Genomic DNA, 11,416 nt, shown 5'->3' with positions numbered 1-11,416 from the left:
TGACAGACTCATGCTGGGCAAAATAAAATATAGCGAAAGTGGAGGCCCTTGGATGGACAGAGAAAGAAAGCCAGCGGCCGTTAGCTTTCAGAGAGAGAGAGAGGGCTCGTTGGTCACAACAAGGCTATCTGCTTCGAGTAGATCCTACCGAAGCTTGTCGCTCATGGGTGTTTTGTTGACTGCTGGCGTCTTGGAGCTTTAGCGAGTCGAGGCGCTTCTGGTTGTCTTCAGCGGCGGGATCAACCTCTGCCAACGGCGGGAGGTTCCCTCCTTGAGCCCTCCCAGGCGCCGCAGCAGGGCTCAGCCCCATTGTCGCTCTCCGCTCATCGGCTTGTTGGGATAGGGCAGCCCATTTTCGCTCTCGCAGTGCTTCTCGAGCGGCGGCGCTGTTCTGCTGCTCCGTATAGTCATGAGAACAGTCGTCAAAGAGCTGAGGGTTGATCTCCATGAAGAGCTTCATGGCGTTGTAAACCATGCCGTGAATTGTTCTGCGCGTGCGTCAGTTCCCATAAAGCTGCCACTTGTTTCCGAACAGTAACCGTCATCGTCAACATACCTATTCCAGTGACCCTTTGAGTTTTCGTAAAGGGGCGCGAACATGATGGGGAGGATGATCTCCACATTGTCGCTGACAAGGTTACAGAAATACTCGTTGTTCCAGAAGTACAACGCCCGCTCTGCAACCTGGAAGTGAGGGCTGGCCACGGACTTGGCAAGCTGGTGGAACAGAGGCTCCTGGACCTTGGCGAATTCGGCCGGATCCATGACTTCAAAGATGTCTTCAACCTCGTTTAGGAACATGACCTCCTTTGTACTGTTCACCTTTGGCCAGTAGCGTAGCAGGCCAAGAACCACCTATGTAGCGTTTTCAGTTAGTATATAGGCAACGCAGTTTCCAACTGACTGTAGAGGGGCTGTATCTTCTTACGTCTTCGGTGAGGGATGCATCCTTTTCCAGGAATTGGACAATGCAATATGCGAGCTGGGGGTGGTACATGCTCAGGCTCTTGGGCTTGTGCAGGGGCAGCAGGACTCTGGTCAAGAATATCTTGTGCTCCTCCTTCAGAGGCAAGGCAAAACCATTGATAATGGAGCCCAGAATCTCCAAAAGCTCGGCGATGCCGTTAAACCTCTCGGTCTCGTAGGTGAACTGGAAGAAGACGTTGTTGATTGACCGCCTGATGAAAGATCGCAAGTTGAGGAACTTGCCGTAGATGCGATGCAGTGTCGTCTTCAAGAAGTCTCGCTCTCTAGGGTCCTCAGAATCAAAGAGATCCAGCAACTGCAGCACAAAGCTATGGTCGATGTAGGCTTTAGCAATGTTAGTGTTGAAGTCTTGGCTTTCGATGAAGCGCAAGAAGAACTCGTAGACGACCTGAATGTGCGGCCAGGCGACCTCCAAGACGGGCTCGTCCTCCTCTGGATCGAAAGCCTCGCCTTGGGGGTTCAGCGGGGGCGGGATTGGTCTAAAAAGATTCTTGCTGAACATATCGACGACCCTGGGATACATGGGCTCCGTGATAACCTGCCTATTGTTGGCAACGTAGTCCAGCAGTTCGTGAAGAGCTAGCCGCTTGATCTCCTTGGCTTTCATGTCACCACTAGCGTCGTTAAAGTCAAAGATGACATTGCACTGATCAATCTTCTGCATGAACAGCTCCTGGCGCCTGTTAGGCGGCACTTCGTGGAAGCCCGGAAGCTTTTCCAGCTCGCGGTGGGCGGAGATGTCGAAGCGGGACGAGTGCTGTCGCTTTGGCGTCCGCAGACCCTCTGGAATCGCATCTCGGTTGTCCATGCGGTTGATCATGAGTGACTTCTGGCCAGCCTTGGGGGGTGCCAGCTCATGGGGCATCGTCTCGGTGGCACCAGGCGGAGGGATGTGCTAGCAGGAGGAGGTGGATAGTTAGCATGAGGGAGTCGCGAGCACCCTGCGAAGGAGCCAAGCAGATACTTACACCAGGCGTCGGGCTGATGACGACAGTTGGAGGTCCTCTACCGCCCGCATTGGCGCCGTTGGGGCTGGCGCTGCTGCCAAGAGACGCAAATCGGTCGGCGAGGCTCTGCTGAGAACTGCCAGCAGGGCCAGAGGACTGGCCGGCACCGCCGTGATCGCTCCCATGGCCCGTGTTTTGCGGCAGCGGCTTGTTGCGGAGGTCGTTGAGGGTCGATGTCGATGACGACGGGGTCAGGTTCGGGGACTGGTTGGAGTCTCGGGACGAGGGGGACGAAGTTCCATCCTTGGAATCCTTATTCTTCTTGGAGGACTTGGTGGCATCTTTGCCTCGCGAGAGCTAGTTGACGATTTCGCATCAGAAGCTGCCAAACAGCTTGGGCAAAGGGGGGGCATGCCAGCAGCGCTTGGCGCGAGCGCAGAGCAGGCATCGAGGGAGGGGGGACTTACCACTCTCTGGCTGAATCGCTTCATCGTGACTGGCAACGGTGCTCAGGGATAACTATATCGAAAGACCGGAGGCCGTCCAGCCAACTCCGTAGCCGCAGTGGGGTAGTAAGGCAACACAGTCGGGATGCGGAGCGGAGGGTGAGGCGAGCCTAGGCGAAGGGGGGGGCAACGCCAGCTATGCCGGGGGCAAACGGCGGCGTCGGAGCACGAGAGGCGCGTGTTTGCAGAGGGAGAAGATGATGGGCAGAGGCGAAGGCTCTTCTTTGATCCCTCGACGGCTTTGTGGTAGGCGGCGGCTTCGACGTGGGAGGGACAGCGAGGCTCGTTCAGACGCAGGAACGCGGGTCTCAAGGAGCTGGTCGGGGACAGCAGAGAGGCAGGGGGGTCGATGTGGTGCGATGGCAGTCGGCCCAAGGAGCTGAGCCTGGATGGGACGTGGAATTGCGTCGGGGTGACCAATTGTCGGCAGGTCGCGCAGTGTCGGCGTCGAGAGGCGATGGCTGGCCGTCGATTCCGCCCGTGATGCTGCTGTCGCCCGCGAGAGAAAGCGCACAAGGAGCTGGGATAGAGATGAAGAGCGGCCGATAAGTAGACGCTGGACGAGTAGAGAGCGTCAGCGGCGGGCTGGAAGCTGGCGGCGCGCTCGAATTTGGACTGGAGCTCCCACTAGCAGACGGCAAGCAATAGCAGCAGACGGCAGCTTGGAGGTTAGCCGTCGAGAGGCGTGGACTGGACGCGGGGGAGTTGCGGTTCAGGTTGCTGAAGAGTCCAGGTCGAGGCTGGTGGAACGTTGGAACCTCACCTGAGCCTGCCGTGGACCTGCGCGCCTTAGCGACCAGCAGTGGAGTTCCAGCTCGACCTGAATGCTGGCAGCGGCGGCCGGGGACCTGCTCAGCGATCCGGCCAGTGGAGTTGGGGGCCCGGTTGGTAGGGGCTGTAGGGGCAGAGGCGCCCGGGTCGCTATGGCGATTAGCACCTGGACTCACTGGAGCGAGCCGTCAACAGCGCTCAACTGTTGGCCCTCCACTGCTTGCTGCCCGGTTGCTGGGCACTGACTTGGTTGACTCCGTTGATCGCAACAGCAGACAGTGGAACCTTGAAGACAGCAGACGATATACCGCTCGCTCAATGGCAAAACACTGTTCAAGTTCGCTTTGATTTGCCTTGATTTGATTTGATCCCGCAAGGGTCTGTCGTTCTCATGGGCTTGGCCGCGGCCATGGTTGCAGTGCCCAAGCTCCCTGACGACTGGCAGGAAGGGTCCCGTCTCCCTGTACCGTGTTCGCGATATTACCGCACAGTGCCACGGTCCTGTCGTTATCCAATCGGAAGCGAGACCCCCGGCTCTCAAACACTGCCCCAACAAGCGCGTGATGCGTAAATTACGTACCTCCTAACCTGGGGCCTCCTTTAGCGGCTGCCGCGAGGCACCTATCCGCACTGTATACGAACCAACAAGTACCGGGCCTTGCTCCAGTCATTTCATTGACGAGTGTTTCGCCAGCGGCAGCTTTCCCAGCAGCTTAATGCAGGGGTCTGGCAAGTCTGGGTCTCTTTTCTTCTTTCGGCATTCATCCAGAAGCTGCTGAAGCTGCAGGTGGTGAGATCAGCTTCAGACGCTGGGAATAGTGACACAATCTCTGGGCGCTACCAGAGGTCCGTTCGCCATGGATACGCCTCGCCAAGGGGACGTTGGCAGCATCAGTTCGGGAGGCATCGCGGGAGGAATCGCAAGAGGCACGGCTCCAGACACCGGCCGCGAGAATGGTGGCGCTCCGCGATATGTCATACCATCAAGGGAGCTCACGGCCGTCGAGATCCCGGCCGTCGTCGAAGACGTTGACCGAGCCGTCAGAGCGTTTGGCAGGGCGCCTTCTCTGCGGCATGTAAGTTGTTATTCCAAAGCTCACGTGTGCTGTATCTCGCCTCCATGTCGTATATCTTGCTCATAAGGATGCCTTTTATAGGTCCTAGATCCTCTCAGAAACTCCATCCCACTGTACATCAATCCAGAGGAGCCATTCTGCCCGCCCATCATGTCACATAACGCAAGGTCTCACAACGTCGTCCTCAAGATCACTGTTCCCAAGCGGACGGGGAGGAAGCGTAAGCGCGGGACGGATGGCCCATGGGAAGGAGACATGGAACTCCAGGGCACTGATTTCTCAGCTTCAGCTTCAGAAGACGTCCAATCTATAGCACGTCGCGATGATCCAAGGCTTCTCAGGCGAAAGCTAGAGGACAATGTTGGCAGATATCAGGTCGAGGCCGTGGGCTTGATCAAGCACACTCATCGCTTCAGAGGCCTGGCTGACTTTTACTGGGACATGGACAAATCATCGTTCGCGCGGAGATATGTCGAGCAGGTTCTTCCTGGAGATGGTACTCTTCTCTTCCATGTTTACTTATGCCCGTTAAAAGGTGGCGTATCAACTGACCATGGCTGTAGTCGACAAGATCAAGCAGTTCAAGTTTACCCCTGGCATCGATCAGGGGCCCAGCGTGGACATCATACCACCACCAATCTTCACCCACATGAGCTTGCCCTTCAACTACTTCTACTCTCAGAACCCATACGTTCGATTGACGGAAGATGGCGGAACGGTCAATACGACTGCGGTCAAGCAAGTCGGTCACTTTATAGGGACAGAAGATGCCGCCCCCACCGGCCCCCAAATCCCACCTGACATGACAGATCCCCGCATGGTTGAGGTGATTGCTCAGCTCGAGGAGGCATTCGAAGATCGGCCGGTCTGGACTCGGCGGTCTCTGCTAAACCACCTTGCCGGCAAGCTCCGAAATTGGAACGAGCTGAAAAAGTACCTCAACTATACGGCATACCAGTTCAAGGGCGGGCCGTGGAGAGACGGAGTCGTGCCGTACGGGATCGACCCGAGAACTGACCCCAAGTATCGCATTTACCAGACCCTCATGTTCAAGCTTCCTAAGCAGAAGAGAGCAAAGAAGGACCAGACTTGGCAATCCCTACGAAGAGTGCAGATGGGCCGGACAAAGGAGTTCGTCCAAGAGCTGTCGGCCAGCCACATCTTCGACGGAGAGACGTACCATACCGATGGTAAGGTGTGGCAGGTGTGTGATATCACAGACCCCTTGCTCCGAGAGCTGCTGGATAATGCAGAGGTGCGCCCGACCTGGGACGTCAGCAGTGGGTGGTATCACGGAGGGCTGTGGGCCAAAGTCAAGGCCATCATGAAGACGAAGCTCGTGGCGATCCAGTTTGGTCGGCGACTGACCAAGGAGGATTTTGCCCCGACGCTGCAATGCGGCGACCAGACGCCTATTCGGTCCACCTCGGCCACCTTTCATCTGCCGCTACCCAATCTACACCTCACGAAAGAAGAGCTTACGCTGCTCAGGGGTCGAGAGCCGTCCAAGAAGAAGAAGAGCCAGGTGTATAACGTGAGAGTCCGTCCTCGCGCCAAGATGGGCGTTGATGCAGAAGAACAGTCGTCCGTTGCACCAAATGATGCAGGTGCAGATGTAGATGTAGATGCAGAGGCAGAGGCAGAGGCAGACGCGGAAGTGGATGTGGATGTGGAGGCGGAGGAAGTCAGCATACTTGACAGGATGGATCAGAGCGAGGACTCTGAAGCTGCTAGCGATGACGAGGACGAGGACGATGATGGTGACGATGAAGACGACGGTGAGAATGAGAATGGCTCTGACGAGGAAGAAGGGGTAGGGGCCGCTGGCTTTGGGGAAGACGATGAAGTCGAGGTTGGTTATGGCGACTCGGATGACGACGAATAAGGTAGTAGAGCTTGTGCCAGACTAGACTTGGCCTCACGGCGTGACTCTACATGAGATAGGACTCCAGCCCATCTTGATGTCTTCCATCTTATAGACGCATGCCAAGGCACATGTAGCCTTCCAGTCTTCACGATACCTTGACTTGAAGGTGTCCCTACTTACCACTTCTTGTGCGAAGCTTCAGTGTCCCAGTGAATGGTACCATCAGGGCAGCAACGACCTATCAGCCACGTGCCTTCGTCCGAGTTGCTGCTATTCCTTCCTGTTGAGTTGCCCCAGGCAATCAGGGCCTTGCTATTGTTCAACTCAACTGCGCCGTGTTGAATCACTGTGCCAGCAAACGCCTCTCTGTTTGCACCCTGATTCACTGCAGCTGCGCTCCTGCCCTCGAGCCTCGATGCCAAGTCTGCCTCAGGCCAAACCCTTTCCTGCTTGATATCCGCGTCCCTCGAGGCTGCTCTTCACATCTTCTGCTTCTCTTCCCATTCCATCTTGTTCCAATCTCGACGCCCTTCGTATTCTTCCCATCCAATCCTCTCTGAGGCTCGAAACCAGCAACGTCGACCGCGTCTTGGCCTTGGGACGCAATGGATTCCCATCCCTTCTCCGAGGGCCCTTGGTTCTGCAAGCATTGCAACAAGCCCTTTTCCGTTTACGATGACCTGGCCAAGCACAAGAGGTACATGCGCAACGAAAACAAGGAGGACCATATCCATTGCAAGCTGTGTGGCCGCGATTTCCACACCCTGGAGGGCGAGATGAGACACATGCAGGTGGTGAGTCAATCGCGGAATGGCCATGACAGACTCTCTTTTGACCTCGAGAAACTTGATGATAGGAGCATCCTCTTGAGCAGAACCTCGAGTGTCCCGGCTGTGGCCAGGGACCGTTCAAGCGTCTCGGTGCTCTCATTGACCATATCGAGCGAGGCTTTTGCAACCGCATTGATACCGCCGTACTCGATGAACTCCGAGAGGAGAAACTGGAGTTCCCCCGACGCTTGCAGGAGTTGACAAAGGAACCCGTCAAAGGAAACTACACCAAGTACATGCCGTCGACTAATGCTGGAAGCACAATCTCGGGCTGGCACATTGACAAGGAGCCAACCTCCTTCAAGTTGATTCAAGAGGAGTTTCCCGGCCTCTCGGGTAGCGAAGGCGGTGGCACTCAGCTTCCCGAAACTACAACGCAGAGCACGTCGAAGCCGAGCACTGGCAACGGCAATGGCAATGTTGCGACCCAACATGTGCTCAGGCTTCCATTCCGACCCGCCATCAAAGCTGAGACAGCATCCGTTGCTGTCGTTGAGCAGAAAGCCCCGGCTTCCTTTCAACTACCCATCCGCCTTCTCAACCCCGGCACCCTTGGCAGCAGCGAGGACAATCGTGGCCATGATGACGAGACCCCAAGCCCGGTTCAGACTGTTCGCCCAGTGTTTAGGTCGGGTGTGACAACCGTCACTGCGGGAATGGACCCTGACGACCCAGACTGCCCGTCATTCAACGTTGCCCGCTACTATTGCATGTACACTGATAAATACAACTGCCCTAAACGGCTGTGCGGGTAAGAAAACATTGTCAAAGTGACTGGGGGTTAATTCGCAACTACTAACGCCGCGTAGGAAAACGTTCAAGTCAGCGAGAGGGCTTGTTGGCCATCTCCGATCACCAATCCATGGAAACAAGAGCTACAGATGCCCGTACTGTCTCCGCCTTTTCAAGACTCTGGCAGGCATCGCTTCGCATGCTGAGTCCCGAAGCTCCAAGTGTCGCATTCAAGACACGGAGCACTACGAGACCTTTATGGACCAGCTGACGGCAGGCCTTGTGGACATTGAGAGAACTCGGTATCAGGACGGAAGCATCATCTTCAAGACGTCGGAGCAGGTCAAGCAGAAGCTGCGCGGAGAGGCCACCGTGAACAAGACAAAGTATCCCGTCAGTACCGTGCCGGACGACGTTTACTGGTAGATGTAGCCACGGCTTCCTGCACTGCGACGGAATTTTTGGGTGATTCCAGGGGTTGATGAACATCCCCCCTTTTCGTCGAATCGAAAAAAGAGTAGAGATGGGGTTGAGTCTGTAGCCGGCGGTTGGGGCATGACGTGCAATGAACGATGGGCAGTTATCACGACGATACAAATAGCGAAGATAGCAAACAGATGGCTACTCTTATTTACAACATTGTGTCTCGAGACGGGCGATGTGGATGAGCAACCCTTTTGTCGTCCAGGGTATAGAGTATGTAGTATGGAATTGACTCGTTCTGCTGCGGCTTCCAGAATACGCCGATGCCCGTTCGGGGTAAAGCGCGCGAGGCTCAGGCGGCGACTCGGGAAGTATCCCGAAACCAACTGCGCCCCTGGATGACCTAAGCGCAAGGCAACTCTTCCATTCTCTTACTCCGTCCTTTGCGGGTGTTGCGAATCCTCCGAATCAAACATTTGCGAGTGCCCAGATTATGCGCAGGCGTGATTGCTCAGCACCAGCCGGTCCGATCCATTAGAGCGAGGCGTCATCCAATGCGCGAGGCGACAAGTCACAGCCAATCTCGATTGCCGAGCCGCGTGGTTCACTGACCCTGACCGATACCGATACCAAGAAGAAGAAAAAAAAAAGAGAGAAGAGACAGACGGCATTCGAACGAGCGACGACGCACGAAGGAGCATTTTGACTTGTCCATACGAATAACGCAAATCAACGAATAGACGAAGAGAGGGGTTCGGGCTGCGGATCTCCTTCATGGAAGACGAGTCGTTCAGCGACAATCCCAGCATGGCGTTCCGTTGGGCGCGCCGGTTCGAGCGCGCTTGTTGTATGACGGCGAAGTACTTCCCGCTGGCGTTTGTCTATGGATTGACGTCGTGGGCGTGCTGGGTCGTGGTGAGCATTGGGAGCCAGAGCGACGGCACCCGCTGGATAGGTAGGTGAATCAGAAGACACAGAAGAAGATGAAGGAGAAGAATGAGAAGAAGCAGAGGAAAGGGGAGGAAGAGGCGGCGTGACGAGGCTGTGTGCGCTTCTGGAGAAGGAACAGTTATGTATTGGCACGGGCTTAAGCTGACCATGGGCTGTTGCGCATACCAATTACAGGCTCGACATCCTCTTTCTTCGGCGTCCTGCTCTATCTACTGCTCAACTGGTCGTACACGACGGCCGTCTTCACCGATCCCGGGTCGACAACCAACAACGACGGCTACGGCCTCCTCCCAACCAGCGGCAACCAGCACCGCACGGCGACGTCCTTCACGGTCAAGAGCAACGGCGAGATCCGATTCTGCAAGAAGTGCCAGGCCCGCAAGCCGGACCGCACGCACCACTGCTCGACGTGCCGACGATGCGTCCTCAAGATGGACCACCACTGCCCCTGGCTGGCGTCGTGTATCGGGCTGCGCAACTACAAGCCGTTTCTCCTCTTCCTGATCTACACCACCATCTTCTCCTTCTACTGCTTCGCGGTCAGCGGCACCTGGTTCTGGACGGAGGTGATGGACGACAATAAGTATCTCGACACGCTGCTGCCCATCAACTTCATCATGCTGGCCGTCATGAGCGGCATCATCGGGCTCGTGGTCGGCGCCTTTACGACGTGGCACATTATGCTGGCGTGCAGGAACCAGACAACGATTGAGTGTCTCGAGAAGACGAGGTACCTGTCGACGGTCAAGCGGACGCTTCACCAGGCCCAGGGCCTCGCCAACGGAATCCCGCAGGCAAGGCAGTTTGTCGACTTCCACGCCACCGCGCTGCCGGGCATAACCACACGGGAAGAGGGCGAGGAGCGGCGCTCGCAGGAGCCGATGCCACGCGCGCACATGTCGTACGAGGAACTGGAGCGGTACCAGAGCCGCAAGCGCTACGAGGAGTACCTCGACGAGCAGGACTCGGAGAAGCTGCCCAACGCGTTTGACCTCGGCTGGAAGCGAAACCTGCTGCACCTCCTGGGGCCCAGCCCGCTGCTGTGGTTCTTCCCCATCTGCAACACGACCGGAGACGGCTGGAGCTGGGAGCCAAATCCGAAATGGGTCGCTGAGCGCGAGAGGCTGAAGAATGCGCGAGAGGAGCAGCGCCAGCGGGAGGTGAACGCCGGCTGGGGATACGGAGGGGACATGCCGTCGCCGACCGCGGACGTCACGGGCAACTACCACGGCCGCGGACCTCTGAACGGAGTCAACGGAGGCGCGAGGCGGGCCCCGAGCAAGGCGGACCGCATTCTGGGTAGAGACCCGAATCTGTACGCCGACGGCTCGCAAGACGTGCCCATGCGAAGGCTAAGCCCGCGAGGCCACGCGGCGGCGTCACCGGACGATGACCTGCTGGAGACGGATGAGGAGGAGCCGAGTCACAATCATCACCACCATGGCTCCCAGACGGCCGCCAGCCGGCGCGAAGCCGAGCGGGTGGCCATGAGCGTGGTGACCAACACGCGGCCTTGGGGTCGCGGCGGCGCCAGCGGAATGCTACGCCACGGGAGTCAGCAGAGCGCGGGCAGCGGCAGCGCCCACAGCAGCCGGGTGGTGAGCCCGAGCTCTGACGTGAATGACGATGATGTGGATTAATGATTGCTCCTATTCTTTGTTCCCCCCCTTTCCCTGTTCTGGCTCACAGCTTGTTTCTGTTCAGTCTATCTTGTCTTTTCTTTCACTTACGGCACGTAGGCGTGCTTCTTTTCTTTTCTCTCTCTCTCTCTCTTGTCATATCTGGCGAGTAATTTATTCGAAAGCTTTAATCTTGTTCTATATTGCTTTGTCTTATCACCCTTTTCAGATTTGTGTTGCACTACAGCATTTCATTACTTAATGGATTAGTGAAAAGGGGGGGAGGGGGGCTGAGGAAGGAGACGGAAGAATGGGGAAGAAGAAGAGAAAGTAGGGAATTCCCGAGGATCCTAATTCCCGTTGTTCTCAAAGATACGGAAAGAAAATAGGATGTTTTCTAGATGGCATATAAACAGCGCGAGAGACTTTTAAGATGAGATGACGAAGGGGAGAGGGAAAAAGGGGGCAAATTTTGCGCCGCCTCCCGACGAGCGAGTCTTTTATTTGGTGACGATGGCTTTTATTATCAATGTATATATATACCTTGCCAATATACCAAAGGTACCACTATGGTGAATGAGCGGCACTGTCTGTACGGACTGCCGAGGAGCTTTTTTTTTTTTTTTTCCGTTTGAGAGATTTTCGGAATGAGGATCCTCGAAGAATGCCCCTTTTCCTGTCAATCTCCAATGGCTCATCGTTCCCTC

At 56.2% G+C, this 11,416-nt stretch overlaps 4 protein-coding genes across 4 annotated transcripts; 2 read left to right on the top strand and 2 right to left on the bottom strand.

The window, feature by feature from the left end:
- Positions 1-124: 124 nt before the first annotated feature.
- Positions 125-2,425, bottom strand: CCMA1212_004062 (Serine/threonine-protein phosphatase 2A 56 kDa regulatory subunit delta isoform; the record flags this gene model as incomplete). The annotated part of the gene is made up of 5 exons (XM_073701381.1): positions 125-488; positions 557-855; positions 929-1,882; positions 1,956-2,291; positions 2,402-2,425. The coding sequence occupies 5 exons, from the start codon at positions 2,423-2,425 to the stop codon at positions 125-127; spliced, it is 1,977 nt and encodes a 658-aa protein (XP_073560665.1).
- Positions 2,426-4,055: 1,630 nt separating this feature from the next.
- CCMA1212_004060 (Transcription factor tau subunit sfc1) lies at positions 4,056-8,142 on the top strand (the record flags this gene model as incomplete). Its single annotated transcript, XM_073701379.1, has 6 exons — positions 4,056-4,287; positions 4,369-4,783; positions 4,851-6,143; positions 6,728-6,948; positions 7,011-7,735; positions 7,794-8,142. The coding sequence occupies exons 1-6, from the start codon at positions 4,069-4,071 to the stop codon at positions 8,140-8,142; spliced, it is 3,222 nt and encodes a 1,073-aa protein (XP_073560256.1). The 5' UTR covers positions 4,056-4,068.
- On the bottom strand, positions 5,744-6,272 carry CCMA1212_004061 (uncharacterized protein; the record flags this gene model as incomplete). Its single annotated transcript, XM_073701380.1, has 2 exons — positions 5,744-6,153; positions 6,269-6,272. 2 exons carry the CDS (start codon positions 6,270-6,272, stop codon positions 5,744-5,746), a joined length of 414 nt encoding a protein of 137 aa, XP_073560257.1.
- Positions 8,143-8,913: 771 nt separating the features above from the next.
- CCMA1212_004059 (Palmitoyltransferase PFA3) lies at positions 8,914-10,730 on the top strand (the record flags this gene model as incomplete). The annotated part of the gene is made up of 2 exons (XM_073701378.1): positions 8,914-9,094; positions 9,265-10,730. The coding sequence occupies 2 exons, from the start codon at positions 8,914-8,916 to the stop codon at positions 10,728-10,730; spliced, it is 1,647 nt and encodes a 548-aa protein (XP_073560825.1).
- Between the last annotated feature and the right edge of the window lie 686 nt (positions 10,731-11,416).

The sequence above is a fragment of the Trichoderma ghanense genome, assembly GCF_004382785.1.
Source record: "Trichoderma ghanense strain CCMA-1212 chromosome Unknown scaffold_3, whole genome shotgun sequence".
Taxonomy (NCBI): Eukaryota; Fungi; Ascomycota; class Sordariomycetes; order Hypocreales; family Hypocreaceae; genus Trichoderma; species Trichoderma ghanense.
The sequence above is the reverse complement of the archived record's forward strand: the minus strand, read 5'-3'. Positions and strand labels throughout refer to the sequence as shown.